Here is a 16,842-nt window from a genome sequence, read left to right as displayed (position 1 = left end):
GATGGGGGAGGTAGTGGGGCAGTGGGGAGGTAGTGGGGGGAATGTCCCTTACTGATTGGCCTGGAGTCCAACATGTTAAATCTCTTTCCTGGCAGTTTGGGTCTGGGGAGGGGTAGGGAAGCTGGCTCACAAGTCCGCTTCTGTGTCCCCATTGGTGGTTTAGACTCCAGGCTTGAGCTGGCCCTGATTAAAGATGAAAGATGCTGCCTCCAGGCCCCCAGCTCCAGGCCAGCCAGTTACCTGGAAAACTTCTCCTCACCCTTTAAGACCCAATGCCCAGGATGCCCCACTGTCTCTTGTCAGAGGCACAATAGACAAATGCTGACCCTGCAAGCTCCCCAAGTGCCTCTGCATTCCACCCTCTGACGCCACACAGCTATCCATCTTCATCTCCAATTCCCATCAGAGGAAACTGAGGCACAGGGAGGACATAACTGCCCCAGGGCCAGGCAGCTGGGCCAGAAAGGGACAAACCTGCTCTTTGCAGTTAGAATTAGTTCCTCAGCATCTTCGCTCACGGAACCTGGCTGTTCTGGGCTGGAGTCCTGCACTTGTCACATTCCTCCTGTGTCAGATGGGAGTGAAAATAAAGCTGGGAGCTGGCAACGGGAGGTGCCTTTGCTTTTGAGCCAACATCTGAACACCCTCCAGAATCAGGATTCATGGCTCAGAGGCCTTCTGCCAGGCCCAAGGTGGGACTCTGGGCCATCTCCTTCCCTAGGCACTCCCCCCACCACCCTCCCTAGGGGATCCATTAACCAGGCATTTGCCATGAAACACTAAGTGGTACTGCACCCACCTGGGCCTCTAGAGGCACCCTGGCCTGTCCTCTCAGGACTTCTGCTATCTGGGCCACACTGTGGCACTGCTGGTTCCCAGTGGGGCTCCCCAAAGGCAGGGGCTGGGTTCTGCACCACTTTTATTCCAGAGAACACGTTCTTCCCTCTGCGTCCATGACCTGTGTCCATGTACAAAACTCATAAAATGCATCTCATTTCTTACATGAAAGAACTAAGACATTTGGCAATATCTGTGCAAACCGGTTCCTCACTGATGCTTGGTGTGGTTGAAGGCATGCCAGAAATGGGGGCCTTGGTCAAGTCCCTTCACTGCTCTGGGCCTCAGTTTCTCCATCTGTAGGATGAGAAACTGTAGACCTACTGTACCTAGAGGTGCTCTGAAGTGTGACAAGGACTATGCAGACTCAAGTAGGAAGATCGTGATTCCCGTCTGGGGTGCTCCATCCAGCTGAGGCCTTGGCACCCACCTCAGCAAGCTCCTGGCCTCCACACCCAGTTCCCCTTACATGTGCTCCCGCCCAACCCTCCAAAAGCACAGAGAAGAGTTTCACGAAGACTCTCTCCTTGTGGCTAACTCCTCAGAAAAGTGCTATGCAAATGTTACCAGTGTGTGCCCAAGTAAGGCAGATCACATTCCCAGGGGCCTGGGGACCTGGGACCAGAGGGGCAGGCTCCGTTCTGATCTGGTAAGATGCCTGCATCTTCTAACCCTGGCATCTCAGACCCGCAGGCTCTGGACAGAGCTCCTAGACGGGATTCATCTCTTCCCTAGAAGCCTTTCTGACTGACTGGACTGGAACTCCTCTGGCATTGACCACACTCCCTGACATAGGCGGCTCCATCCCAGACTGGGAGATCTGAGCCTTGGGTGGAGGCTGAGCATTGAGTGTTTAGCAAAAAGTCTCCGTGATGAATGGATGAGTCAAAACTGGCCCGATCGTTATCAGGCAAAGGACACTTAAATTGTACTTAAGTTAAATGCTGGCCTGATGAAAATGCATGTCAGAAAAAAACCCAAAACATTTTCAGTGGAGATGAGTGTGTTACATAGTAACTAAGAGACACTGGGCAAATGATTTCGCCTCTCCAAGCCTCTGTATATTAATGTATGTAACAGGTATAATATGTTCCACCTCATAGGGTAGTTTCATTAGTTCATTCATTCATATAACAACTAGAGGCCCGGTGCAAGAAATTCATGTGGGGGAGGGGGGGCGGTTTGTCCCTCAGACCGCCTGCACCCTCTTGCAGTCCAGGACCCCTAGGCCTGCCCCTGCCGCTGCCACTGCTTGCTATCTGTGTGGCGCTGCCCCCCTCCCCCCACCACTGGTCGCCTCTCTCTGTGGGCGACAGGCGTGGGATGTGATCACTTGATTGGCCTGGGCCTCCCTCTGTGGGCGATCGATTGCAGGGCCCCCAGATGGATTGCTACTCAGAGGGAGTTCCCACACGCCACAGTGCCCCCAGCCGGGTGGCCTGGGCTTCCCTCTGTGGCCACCAACTGGGAGGCCCCGCCCACTTGGCCAGGGCTCCACAATCAGAAGGTGGCCTGGGCCTCCCTCTTTGGGGTGATCATGGAGCCCCCCCCATCGATCATCCTGCAGAGGGTGGCTTGGGCCTCCCTCTGTGGGGCAATTGTGGGGTGATGGCGGCCCGGCCTGGCACCAGTGCGTGTCATAGCATGGTCGTCTGGAAGGTTGTCTGGACAGTCTTCCAGACAGTCGTTCTGCTGTTCAGCTGTTCAGTCAATTTGCATATTATGCTTTCATTATTATAGATTATTGTCTGTGCCCTGTACTAGGCCCAGTGGCGACAGACCTGTCATGGTCCGTAGGGGGAGATTTTTGTATAAATAATCACAATAATGTGATAAGTGCTCTGCTAGGGGCTAACCCAGGGATTAGAAAGAGGCCCCTAACTTGTCCTGTGGATTCCATGGGGCTTCCTGGAGGAGGAGGCATGGAGTGGTAACAGCCTGAACTCTGGAGCCCAGCTGCCTGCATATGAATCTGGCTCATGGGTTTACCAGCAGCTGTGTGAGCTTGGGCAAATAACCTCCTGTGCCTCAATTTGCTTGCCCATATAGTGGGGTTAGTAACAGCTCCTGCTTCATAGGGTTGTTGTGAGGAGTAAATGAATTGATACAAGTAAAGCACTCGGTGCCTGGCATATGATAGATGTGATGTAAATGTTCATTATATTACCAACAGCTATGTATCAAGTCCCTACACAGTGCCAGACTAGTGCTGAGGGATAAAACGATCATATTGATATGGACCCCTCCCTCATGAAGTTTATATGAGGCAAAATCTGAACTGAGCCTTAGAAATACAAATTTTCGCCCTAACCGGTTTGGCTCAGTGGATAGAGCGTCGGCCTGCGGACTGAAAGGTCCCAGGTTCGATTCTGGTCAAGGGCATGTACCTGGGTTGTGGGCACATCCCCAGTAGGAGGTGTGCAGGAGACAGCTGATCGATGTTTTTCTCTCATCAATGTTTCTCTCCCTCTCCCTTCCTCTGTGTAAAAAAATCAATGTTTTATAAAAAAAAGAAAGAAAATTTTTTTCTCATCTAAGGAGATTTTGAGAAGAGCAGAGGGCAGTGCAAGAAACTCAGGGCTGTTGATATTTCACAGGCAAGCAGAGCAGGAAAACTCTGAGGGGAGCCTTCCAGAGAGGAAGGTGGAACACTGAAGTGCAGGCCCCTGGAAGGCTAGGGGAAGGTGTGTGGGTTCGAAGCCATCGAAGCGGATCAGAGGGCACCTGGTCCATGGGAGCAGGTGAGAGCTGTGGGCTCAGATCCAGGGTGGGAGCTCAGCTTCTCTCCCTACAAGCCGTGTGTCTCGGGGACAGTGACATTTCTCTGAACCTCCGTTTGTGAAATAAGGATGCTAACAGTAGTGACCTCAGAGTAATTCAGAGGATGGGGTGGGAGGACAGAGAGCTGAGAGCCCCTAGCATTGCGCAGGGCTCCGCTAGTACTCAACCAATTCCTTTATTCTGTCTCTTCTCAGAAGCTGCAGTTGGTTTTGCTCCAGCGCCCATTAACTACCTGCTTCAGTAACCACTGGGTGCACGACTGTTGTGCGCCGAACCCTGGGCTGGCTCGGGAAATAAACAGATAATTGCGATCTGGTCTCTGCCCTCACGATGCTCCCAGATGAGCCGTATGTTAAAGAAGGAAGTGACCAGCTTATAGGCACATGGACATCATTTTCTCTGTTTAAATTGTTAGTAACCCCAACTTACTGTGTGCTCACCACGTACTAGTCATTTCGGTAGGCCTTGAGGATATGAAGCGACTCAGACCCTTTGGGCGGCTCATAATCTGGGGGTGCAATGTGAGGGGAGGACAAGGCTTGCAGAGTTCAGAGGGAGCAGTGTTAGGAGAAGGGCAGCCCAGGGCTGAGAGTCACAGCACAGCCACCCACCTTGGAGGGTGTGGCAATGGTGGGGAGCGCCATCCTGGAGGGAGCAGAGTAAAGGAACATGAAGAATGAGTGAGTGGTGGCGTCTAGTTGTGATGGAAGAGTCCTCGGGGCAAAGGGAGTAGCGTGCAAGGCCAGAGGTGACAGAGTGAATGCTTGTGGGAAATCTCAGACAGTATGGATGTGTGGTGTTGAGGACATGGTTAGTGATACAGATGGGGAGGGAGGGACAGGAGTTTTAAATCTAAGCCAAGAGTTTGGGTTTTATCTGAAGGGCAAGGGGGAGCCTTGAAGGGCTGGAGCAGGGCTGTGGGCGTGGTGAGGCAGTGCTTTGCAGCTCTTTGGCCCCTTGAGTGTGGCTCTTCCACAAAATACCACGTGTGGGCGCGCACGTACAGTGCGATGGAAACTTCGTGGCCCATGTGCAGAAGTCGGTTTTCAGCCTGGGCGAGTCTATTTTGAAGTGGCGTTAGAAGTGGGGGTACGTTCACTGAGGTCGACCCCTCAGATTGAGGATGTTTTTAGCAAAGGCCAGCTTAGGAGTACCCTAATTAAGTTAATAACAATGTACCTACCTATATAGTTTAAGTTTAAAAAATTTGGCTCTCAAAAGAAATTTCAGTCGTTGTACTGTTGATATTTGGCTCTGTTGACTGATGAGTTTGCCGACCACTGACTTAGGTGGGGAGACAATAAGGGTTGAAGGGAAGGCATGTCAGTAGGACAACAGATTTTGCAGATGTCACAGCTAGAGGCTACGGGATCCTTCCTCAACCATGGCATGTGCTTAAAAAAGGTACTGCTGAAATTCCAGCTCCGGACACACTGGGGATGAGTCACTTTGGAGAGCCGAGTTTTCTACAAAAAGATGTGGCTTTCCCTTTTTTTGCACCCACCAGCATTCTTAAGACGTTGTATTATTGTAATTGTTATTTGAAATGCCTTGGTAATAGACACACTTGCCTCGAAGGTGCCACTGCATCATCACAAACACAGCAGCTCTGGAGTCAGGCCTGGCCCACGCTCTGCTCTGCTCTTCACTAGCAGTGGGGCTCCGCAGGCCCCTTCCCCTCTCCAAGCTTCTTCAAAATGGGATCAAGATCACCCACCGGCAGGGCTGTTGTGGGTTACAGGACAGTGGTTCTCAGCCTTGGCTGCACATTAGAATCACCTGGGAATCTTTTTAAGATCCTGATTTCTGGGCCTCATCCTCCGGAAATTGTTTGTTACTAATGTTGTGGCCCCACCCCATAACAAAGACACAGAATTTCCGGAGGATGAGGCCCAGAAATCAGGATTTTAAAAAGATTCCCAGGTGATTCTAATGTGCAGCCAAGGTTGAGAACCACTGTTATAGGAGATAATGTATGTAATGTTCCCAGCACAGTCCTGGGCACAGCCTAAGTGCTCAGGAAGTTAGTCCTCCTCCTCCCTCCCTACCATGACACTGGGCTTGTCCGTAACAGTAACAGTGGCACTGGGGGCAGGACTTGGACCTCCCCTGAAGGGCTCTGGAGCAGTGCTCCTGGGCATCACAGGTCTGCTTTTCACCTTTTCTGTCTCTGCCCATAAGCTGCTACTTCTCATTGCTATCATCACATTTTCCTTTTATAATCCTACTAGAGGCCTGGTGCAAGAGACTCATGCACTCAGGGGTGGAGAGGTACCTCAGCCTGGCCTGCGCCCTCTTGCAGTCCAGGAGCCCTTGGGGAATGTCTGACTGCCAGCTTAGGCCGGCTCGGAGTGGGCCTAAGCTGGCAGTCAGACATCCTTAGTTCCGCAGAGGTGGGAGAGGTTCGCGCCACCTCCACTGCTCTCGCCAGCCGTGAGCCTGGCTCAGGGCTTCTGGCTGAGCAGCACTCCCACTGTGGGAGCACACTGACCACCAGGTGGCAGCTCCTGCATGGAGCATCTACCTCCTGGTGGTCGGTGCGTGACATAGCAACTGGTTGTTCTGCTTTTTGGTCAATTTTCATATTAGCCTTTTATTATGTAGGATGAGTTTGCAGACCAGGTAATAGCTGTTCTATTTTACATGTTATCTGTTGGTTTGTTTAATCTTCATTGTTATCTCCATTTTATCGCTAAACAGCTGAGGCACAGGAAGGTGATGTGACTCCACAGGCACACTGCTAGTAAGTGGAGGAGCTTGGACCCAGGCAACAGGGCACCAGAGGCTGTTCTCTGAACCACACTGAGAACCACAACAGCGTACAGATTAAGAGTGAACAGACTGGAGACTGGAGAGCATGTCTTTTATTGGTATTTTCTTTCAGACCAACCTTTCAAAACACAGCAAGGAGGAGCTGTCTGACCAAAGCAGATTATTTGAGACGAGAAGCACTAAATGCAGAGGGAAGTCCGGGCACGAAAGCCTACTTGCCGCATCTCACCTTCTCTGGGTTGTGGCTCTCCTTTAGATAAAAATATGGCTGGTGAGAAGAATGGACAGATTCAACTTTGCAAACGGCCCGGTGTCTGCATGATGTAAATGGTGGTTCTTACGTTTCTGGCATCGATGGAGCCCAGTGAGGACCTGATGACTACAGATTCCCCTTCCGGACAAGTGCACACAACTTTTTGTACCCAATCGCAGGGGAGTCCTACAATTTCTTGGACATGAAATTCATTAGTTCTTCATGGAAGAGCTGTGCACCTGAGCACCAGAGCCCAGGGCCTGAGTCCTGACTCTTCTGCTGACATTCTGTGTGACATTAGGCGGCCACGTGCAGAAATGGGGTGATCATCTGCCCTGCTTCCTCAGTGCGGGGGACTGTGCCGGGTGGAAGGAGTGGGAGCTGCAGAGTGCTATCTGATGTTACCAGGACGCTGAGGTTTAGAGAGGTTACTCACCTGAAGGTGACATAGCTATTAAATGGCAGAACCAAGGCTCAAACTGGAAGACACTGAATCTCTGGAGTGTGTGTGGTCTCCAGCCAGAACGTTATAAAGAATCAAATGAGACAAGGCATGTGACAGGCTCATGTGAGTTATGCCTGGGCTGGACTTACGATTCCATATCCCATTCCCTGTGGGACCCAGGACTGGGTAGTGAGAAGCTGGTAGAAGAGTGCCAATGGGTGATGCTGCTCCTGGGGACATTTAAGGCCCTCTCCCGTGTCCAAATGAACATCTCCTCTGCTTTTGGGAAACCTGCCAGAATTCTGCAACATCTTTTTTTTTAAAATATATTTTATTGATTTTTTACAGAGAGGAAGGGAGAGGGGTAGAGAGTTAGAAATATCGATGAGAGAGAAACATCGATCAGCTGCCTCCTGCACATTTCCCACTGGGGATATGCCCGCAACCAAGGTACATGCCCTTGACCGGAATCGAACCCGGGACCCTTCAGTCCGCAGGCTGACGCTCTATCCACTGAGCCAAACCGGTTTCGGCTGCAACATCTTTTAAGATCCATCCCATGGACCAGCACTCAGGCCGGCAAGTCTGGCTTTGGGAGTAGCAATTTTAAAGACACTGCAAACTTGTGTTTCTAATATCACCAAGCAAAATCTGTAAAAGCCCAAGTTCTATTCTTCTATAGGAGTGGTTCTCAACCTTGGCTGCACATTAGAATCACCTGGGAATCTTTTTAAAATCCTGATTTCTGGCCCTAGCTGGCTTGGCTCAGTGGATAGAGCATTGGCCTGCGGACTGAAGGGTCCCATGTTCGATTCCGGCCAAGGGCACATGCCTGGGTTGCAGGCTCAATCTTCAGTAGGGGACCTGCTGGAGGCAGCCAATCAATGATTCTCATCATTGTTGTTTTTCTCTCTCCCCTTCTCTCGGAAATCAATCTATATCTATATCTATCTATATCTATATCTATCTATTCCTGATTTCTGGGCCTCATCCTCCGGAAATTCTGTGTCTTTGTTATGGGTTGGGGCCACAACATTAGTAACAAAGAAACAGAATTTCCAGAGGATGAGGCCCAGAAATCAGGATTTTAAAAAGATTCCCAGGTGATTCTAATGTGCAGCCAGGGTTGAGAACCACTGTTTTATAGTATAAAAGATGCTCTCCTCCAACTCAGAGTTTGGATGCTTATACTTCAGAGAAGAACACCTGTGTGATCAATAAACCAGCAGTGCCAGAGCAGGTAACATCACAGGCCAGAAACCTCCCCCAGAATGCACCTCCAGAGAGGAGGTGGGAAATTGGCATTAACTCCCTAAACCTTCAAACTAATGCTCTAGATGTATAGCTGACACTCCAAGAAACCCAGAGGAGTGAACTAGAATGGGGTGGAGATGGCGAGGAACCCTGGACCATCACTGTAAACAGCTGGGCTTAAGAACACCAAGCACATTTTTGAGTCTCAAGATTTATGGAACGATAAATGCCACTCAGTGCTGTGTGATATTTTGAATTTCTCAGAGGGTTTTAGAAGTGGAGTAAAAAAGCTAAAAGCTCATCAAACTTAAAATCATACCAAGTAGTACTGAGCATTAGTCCCAGTGAGACAAGTTAAATTATGGCACCAGCAAATTTGCTACTTTGTTTTTTTAATAGTAGGATGTATACATTTCAGTATAATAAATGTTTTCCAATTGTTTTGAAAAAGAAAGAAAGAAAGAAAAGAACACCAAGCACAGATGTTGGCCGCCTTTGTGTCTGGAGGCCGGGAGGGGAAGCCCAGGGAAGTTTAAGGGTAGGAGGAAGAGCTGCCAAGGACAGTGCCATTTCTGTGGTGACAGCAGGTCACTTCATGTTTCTGTAGTCATTGTAATGCTGTGTTTGCGAGAAAAGACATAAAACTGCTTCGGCCTCTGTTCTGGAGCTCAGTAGACCAGAATGACATGAGTGAACAGTGAGAATCAGCGGAGGCCTTTCCCTGCAGTGGGGCCCAGAGGAAAGGATTCCGTGGGACTGAGCAAGGAACACCTTCCAAGACAGGGTTGAAAAAGGGTGTGTAAACTCCATACACATTCAAGTAGCATTTAATAACTTTCACAAAATCAGTTTCAGAGTAAAGTCTATAATTATTGGAATACAGAAGTGAAGATGACAGTGGGGAACAATATGATGTTGTCAAACCCAATCAGACGGAACAGGTTAAACATGAAAGTGAATTCAGAGTCCTGTACCCCCACCCCCCCACCCCTACCCTTGCTGCTGTTCCTGAGTTTGGCCCGAGTTCAGGGCTGTAGCTTCTCCATGGCCGCTACAGAGCAAGGTCTACATGGAAAAGAGCTGGCGCCCTAGTGCACCTGTAGCTGGGGCCACGAGGCTAAGAGGGTGGAGTGGAGCCGGAGACACGTGCTCAGGCTGAATCCCCTGTGGGTCTCTTCCCTTCAGCTTCCCCGAGAGACCTCTGGGGTCAGAGGAGGCCTGCCCTCGGCAGACGCAGCACTCGTCTGTTAGGAACACATCTCTTTTTAAGAGAGTGATCAGGGGAGGTCCCTGGTTGGAGCATCAGAGAAAAGACAGAGATGGAATTTTCCTGGCCAATGCCCATTTCTGGGCTCTGGGCAGAGGGAGAATGACCAGGCATTTCTCAGGCTTCGGTTAGTCTCCTGACAACCCCTTGGCTTGGGTCAGGGAGAAAAACCCAGCACTCAGACTCTCTTCTGGACACGTACACGATGTCAAGTGAGGATACCAACCCCTAGGATAGAGACCACAGGGGACACATAAACGGATAGAAACATTCCAAGATGGAAAAGAAATCACTGTTGGTGAAGGTATAAACAGTGAACTGGACTCTAACCCCCAAATCCATAGATTAACGAAAGTCCACATATACTAAATCATCCCGAAATCACCACACGTGGGTTCAGGCAACACACATCTTCTGAGCTGAGCCCCCAAGTCTGCTCTTTAAATATATGACATCAGAATTCTCAGCCACCAGATGAGATCCTTTTCATTTGAGACAGGAGCCCAATATCTAATATTGAAACACTCAAATAATAAAAAGTGGAACAAATTCCTTATTACATCTTGGCTGAGTCCAAGGGGCAGCTGATCAGATTTTGGTGACAGACAAAGGGCTTAACACACCAAGTGACAAGGCCAAACTAGAGAAGGAAAGAGGGAGAGAAAAGCAGGAGGGAACTGCGTTCACCGTACACTAAAGGGGCAGCCTTGGAGCTGGGATCCGTCAGGCTCCAAATGCAAACCTAACAGCAGCTTCCTGCGGCTGGGCCAGGACCCAAGTCCTGGAACCGGTCCTCTTCACATACCTCAACACCCACACTGTGCTCAGACAGCTTCCCATGCTGCAGTGGAACAGCAAACACCTCCAAACGGAACATGGGGGCCCACGGCAGCAGCAGTAAATAAATACCTTGCGTATTCCTCAAATGCAGCCCTCAAACACAACCTTACTTCTTAGTAAAGGTCAGAAAGTACCATCAGAAACGATATGCGTTTTCCCCTACAATACTGTTCTATCTCCAGGCCAAGAAGTTCCACTTGACTTCCTCCCCTTGCCTCTTAAAATTAGGCGACAAAGTAGAAATCCAGTTATGACAATAACAAGGCAGGTGTGTGAGCCTTGAGACATATCCGGCTCAATGAGACATATCCGACACACAGCGCCCTGGTGTCCCTGGACAGACAGAGCTGTCTGGACACTGGGGGCAGAGGGCCCTGGAGAGGCATCGGTCCTGTTCTGTGGTCACGCACACGGGGACAGTGCACTGTCACTGACCGGGCCAAGTGAAGGGAAGAGGGGGGGCAGCACAGCTGTCACTCTGGGTTGGGAACATATACTCGTGGATGGGACGTGTTAAGTAGCTATGTTTATTATTACTTTTTTCCAGCAATCTTGCAAGAGGCAGAGTGTGACACTGAATTCAATGAGACGAGCGTGTAGGTGGGTTGGCAAAGAGCCCTTCTCTTGACGCAGGCCTCAGGCAAGTCAAGGAATGGCTGGTTCCACCGCTGGGCGTGTTTACTCCTTTGCTTCAAGAAAAAGGGTTTCTTGAGGGAACAACTTTACCTCCAACAATGATTTATTTGGGTCCAGCTGGGTTATCTGAAAAGAAAAAAAGCATATATTCAAAAGACTGGAAAAGCACGGTTTTCTCCACATGGCACTCAGGTCCTGAACGCACATTGATTGTGAGCCTGCTACATCCTGACATGAGCATTTGTATAGGGTGTCCCAAAATTCACGCAAGATTTGCAATATAACTGTTCTCTTATTTGATCCTCAACACAGCCCTGGAGGTAGGTGTTATTCCCAGTTTATAATCGAGGAAACTAGGGCTTAGAGAGGTCAAGTCTCACAGTTCAGTGGATGAACTAGCACCTGACCTCAAGCCACAGGTTCAGGAGACTGGACCTCTTCCTGGGCAGGTGGGGGGTCCTTGCCACAGCTCAGCGTGGCCAACAGAACAGGAGGCCCTGAGGAAAGGATGCTGGTGAAACGACTGATGGCATTTCTGGGCCCTCTCCCTGGTTAACTCCTGACAGCAGGGAGGCCTTTTCTGCGCCCTGGGAAGGAGCTAAGCTTTTGCGGCTCATCTGGCTGCTAAACCTCCTGTGATAAACTGCAGACACCCACCCCACCACGCCCACAGAGGAGTATCTCCCCTTCGAGGAGAGGCTCCTTAGGAAGGCATAACACAATCTCCCTGTTGGGTGTGTGTGTGTGTGTGTGTGAAGAAATAAGTCAATGTCATAATGTGACTATGTTACAGAACATAAAAAAACATTATTTTATAATGTGAACCATAGAGAATAGAGCTGGACAAAATCCTCTTGGCTCAGCTGGGATATGCTAATCATACAGGGATCCTAAGTTAGGCTCCTAACCTCCTAGGCTGGGGGCAGGGATGGGACGTGGATGTTTTCTGAATGGGAAAGAAAAACAAAAATTTCCTGTTTAACGAAAGAGATCATAAATTTTAAAATGCTGAGAAATACTGGTTTAGTGGAAAGGACAATGGGTTTTGGAACCAGAAAGATTCTGGTTTAAATCACAGCTGTTTTGGCTATTAGCTTTGTGGCTTTGGAGTTAGTATCAATCATGTAGGACTGATGTGAGGATTAAATGAGAAAAAATATATAATTAGCAGAGTGTCCGGCCGAGAGCCGGTCTCAGTGATGGCTGCGGTGTGTGTGAGCAACTGTGAGGATGGATACAGGTAGCTGGGCAGCTTTATCTGCGTCCATCCTGTGCGTGATGAGAGGCTGGGCAATGTGCTGTCAGACACAGAAGCTCTGGGCCTGTGGGCAGAGACTGCAGCACCCCAGGCAGGCAATCATGTTCTCTGCTCAGTTCAAGCCACATCCAATAAGATGGCTCCCCTGTCTTCTCCTAGCCCACTGGGGGTGGGGTAGGGGTGGGGGTCCTGGAGGCAGAGTGTCATAGGCAGGCTGGTGAGCTGAAGGAGGAACACTATGTTCAACTGTATCCGGCAGAAACCTGGTATGCCCAGGAGGGTCATTAAGGAGACACATTGCCTATAGAATCCTCTCTGCTTATAAGGAACCTAGAGCAAAGCTGCTCTATTGGTATCTCTGGGGCTCTGGGCACATGAGCAGGCAAGGTGGTGGGGAGGGCCCAGCCTGCTGTCCGTCTTCCAATGCACTGGGGGCAAGCTGCTGGCAAATGTTTACCCACTTCCCCAATTAATGTACAACACCGTCCTGGCTTCTGTCAACAAGCAGAGCTGTGCTGCTGCTGCTTCCGACTCACTGGCATTTTCTGCCCAGCTGCTTCCGCTATTGTTCTTAATTAACATGCCAGAGCTCTTCCGGCACCTTCTACTTTGTTATTTGTGGTTTGTAAATATAATGTTTGCTGGGAGAAACCATAATCATAACCGTGCCAGAGCTGTGCATGCTGCCAGAAAGATCTGCTGCAAAGCAAAAGAGGCTGGGAGGCTGGAGCCTCCGGCCCAAGCCGAACCCTGCCTGGCTTGTCAACATGCAAGGTCAGAGGTTCAGAAAACGCACCCAGTTTTTACATGAGAAAACTGTGTCCAGAAAACGTTAAGTGATTTTCCCTGTCACTTTAAGTGGGAAAGGTGGGACATAAGGAGGGGAAACTAAAATTTCTTGAACATCTACTACATACCAGACACTGTAAATATGTCATCCCATTTAATCCCTAGACCAACTATGCATGGTAGGTGAAAATGACAGAATTAAGGCTCAGAAGGGTTGGCACTTATTTAAGGCCTTGTGTATATTGCACAATGGTTAAAAAGAGTGAGGCAGACTTAGATTCAAATCCCAGCTGTCACTTACTACCTATATGACTTTGAAGAAGTTACACAACCAGAGAGTCTCAGTTTTCTCACCTGTATGATGGGAATAATCGGTTTCTCCTTTAGAGGCTGTTGTGACAGCTAACTAGAAGAATGCTGGTGAGGCCGTTGGCACAGTGCCCGAGCCAGGAAGTGCTCAGAGGGTGGCAGCCATCACTAGCTGGAGCGCTGCCTTGGGTAAAGGACCTGGTCTGTCTGACCTCAGTGTTGGAGCTTTTCCTCCAAAACTTCCTGGAGCTCAGTCTGCACCTGCCCGCCATTCTTATTTCTACCCAGTGCCCAGCATAAGTGCTCCCTTTTCCTTGATAGGGCAATGCCTCAACATCTGGAGACCGCCTTTTATAGCTGTGGTGGGGCTGGGCCACAATGGACTGCTTCACAGCAAACATGGTTGTGCTGGGGCTGAGCGATCTAGTGCCCCAGATCATAAGCAATTTTTTTTTCTGAAGGTCATTTCAGAGAGGAGTTTCAAAGTGAACAGGACAGTCTGTTTTCACTCTCATTTGACTGGTGTAGACCTAGGGGATGTAGGTCCCCTGCTTCATTCCAGCACAACAGCGGCCATGCTGTGAAACCACACTGCCATGCTCTGGGCCCATTCAAGAAGAGGTGGAGCACGCCAGGAGGGACAGAGCCTAGCAGGACAGTCTAAACACCACGTTTGTTCTCCAAGAAACAGCTGCAGAGCGGGAGATGTCTCCCTGGAGGGGCACTGGGAAGTGCTGCCTGTGTGCCCCAGGGCAGGCAGGGGCCCTGTCAGCCCTTTGAATATCTGAGGACTGATTAAGTAGAACTACTTATCAGAAAGTGCTGTGCAGCTCCAGTGGGCAGAGCTGGGATCAGTGAGGTAAAACAGCAAAGAAACAGAACTCAGCTGGTCAGAAAGAGCTTAGCAGAGCTGTAGCTGCTGGTGTGGCTACTTCTGCTTCTCTTTCTTTTACCTTTTTTTCTTCCTTCCGTCCTTTATTTTCTTCTTGTTCTTCTTCTTCATCATCATCATTGCAGCAACTATCAGTTATTGAATGCCTACATGTAGCTGGAACCATGCTAACTACTTTGTATATAGTACCATAAGTAGTCCTCAGAACACCCAGTGAAGTAGTTTATTGCCATTTTACAGAAGATACCATGGCTTATCTCGACCAAGGCTGCAAATAGAATAAAGTTTCAAACTCAAGTCTATCTGACTCCAACAAGCACAATAACCAAAAGCACCTGGCCAACATTGCCAACAGGCTGCCTTGGGTGATGGAGGGGTTGGGAGGGTAGAGTGAGCCTACTCTCTAGTGTCCCTAGAACAGCCGTGGGCAAACTACGGCCCGCGGGCTGGATCCGGCCCGTTTGAAATGAATAAAACTAAAAAAAAAAAAAGACCGTACCCTTTTATGTAATGATGTTTACTTTGAATTTATATTAGTTCACACAAACACTCCATCCATGCTTTTGTCCCGGCCCTCCAGTCCAGTTTAAGAACCCATTGTGGCCCTCGAGTCAAAAAGTTTGCCCACTCCTGCCCTAGAAGCATTCAAATAGAGGCTTATTTGAAGAACATGATGATGATGATGATGATGATGATGATGGTGGTGGTGATAATAATAACAGCTAACATTTACTGAGCATTTACTTTGTTCCCTGCATATTCCAAGCACTTTACATTTTAAAAATAATTTGTTTTTCATAATAACCCTCTGGGGTAGGTTATCTGAGATCAGTACTATTATTATTCTCATTTTACAGATGAAGAAACTGAGCCAAGGAACAGACTAAGTAACTCGCCCAAGGTCTCAAAGTTATTAAGAGCAGAGCCAGATGTGAACCAAGGCAATCTAGCTTTGAAATACATGTTTAACTATCAGACTATTCTGCCAGAGGTGTTGCTAAGAACAGGAGCCACACAGAAAGAAGTTGGATGAGATGACCCCGAGGCTGTTTCTAACTAAGTTTCCAGGATATAAGATCACTTTAAGAATGACAAAAGGTTAAAGGTAAGAAAAAATCCTGAAATGTTTATAAAATACGAATACAAAAACCCAATCTGAGCATGTGTTTTGCCATTTCCTTGGGACTTTACTGACTATATTGACTCTACATCAACACAGAAACCCACAATTGGGACTTCTTGGGGGAGGAGGGGAATTTTCAAACAAGAGGTATGGCCTGACTTTGTCTATGTTAGAAGAGAAAATTCAACCATTTTGACATTTTATTCATTACACTTAGAAAAAAATTGATATATTTTCTCACTAAATTAATATTGTCAAACAGTTCAACCCTTCATTTCACAGGTCGGCAAACCTGAGGCTCAGAGAGGTCAAGTGACTTGGCCCAGGTGGCACAGCTGATAAGGTGCAGATACAGTAGTCTGCCCCAGAGTGTCTAACTTCTATTTCAGGATCTTTCTGGCCACATCACTTTGCTTCTCTCTCTCTTTTTTAAATACCTGAGCATAAACATCACACCACTAGTAGACTGGAAGCTACCTGAGGCCAGGAGCTGAGTAATACTAAAAATAATAGTAGCAGCAATAAATGCATAATACCGTATAGTTTGCAAGATACCTACACAACCATTAATTCACAATCATGTAGGGTAGGTGTTATTATTAATCCTTTTTATTTAATTTTGCTAAGGAAATGCTTTTATTTCTTTTTTAATTTTTTAAAATTGATTTTAGAGAAGAAGGGAGAATGGATGGGGGGAGGGAGAGAAGGAGGGAGAGATAGATAGATAAATAGATAGATAGATATGTGAGAGAGAACATCAATTGGGTTGTCTTCTGTACGTGCCTCGACCAGGAATTGAACCTGAGACCTTCTGATGCATGGGAGGATGCTCCAATTAACTGAATCACACCTGCCAGGGTTAGGAAATGCTTTTAGCTTGAAGTTGAATAAAGGAAAGTCTGGATCTAATATTTTCACATTTAGAAAAAATGCTACTCGAAACCAAGATGGCGGCATAGGTTAACGCCGGAGTTTGCTGCCTTGAAGAACCACTTCAAAAATACAACTAAAGGACAGAACGGACATCATCCAGAACCACAGGAAGGCTGGCTGAGTGGAAGTTCTACAACTAGGAGGAAAGAGAATAGCATACCGAGACTCAGAGGAGGCGCAGAGATGAAGTCAAATACTAAGGTGCAGAGGTGCGTGTGGAGCGGGCTGGCAGCTGAGGGCGCGGTTGTCTTTTTCAATCAGGAGGGAGTCTCAGACTCTGAGCTCCAGATCCGGGCTCTAGGGACCCAGACTCAAACGGGAGAAGCGGGACTGTCTGGCTTCAGGTCGAAACTCAAAGGCAGCTTTCTCTCCGAGGTTTGCAGCGGTTGCTGGGACTCTGAGAGGCAGAGCCCCTAGGGACGGAACTGAGAGCAGCCATAACTGCTCGCTCAA

At 48.6% G+C, this 16,842-nt stretch overlaps 1 protein-coding gene across 2 annotated transcripts in view; it reads right to left on the bottom strand.

Moving 5' to 3' along the window:
• Positions 1 to 9,191: 9,191 nt before the first annotated feature.
• FAF1 (Fas associated factor 1) overlaps positions 9,192 to 16,842 on the bottom strand; it is a 184,614-nt gene continuing 176,963 nt past the window's right edge. For both annotated transcript variants that reach the window (XM_015563297.1, XM_015563296.1), the window contains one exon: positions 9,192 to 11,211. In XM_015563297.1, coding sequence (XP_015418783.1) covers positions 11,128 to 11,211 — 84 coding nt within the window. In that variant the 3' untranslated portion in view covers positions 9,192 to 11,127. The remainder of the gene's footprint in view (positions 11,212 to 16,842) is intronic.

This window comes from Myotis davidii, unplaced genomic scaffold (genome assembly GCF_000327345.1).
Source record: "Myotis davidii unplaced genomic scaffold, ASM32734v1 scaffold539, whole genome shotgun sequence".
NCBI classification, from domain to species: domain Eukaryota; kingdom Metazoa; phylum Chordata; class Mammalia; order Chiroptera; family Vespertilionidae; genus Myotis; species Myotis davidii.
The sequence above is the reverse complement of the archived record's forward strand: the minus strand, read 5'-3'. Positions and strand labels throughout refer to the sequence as shown.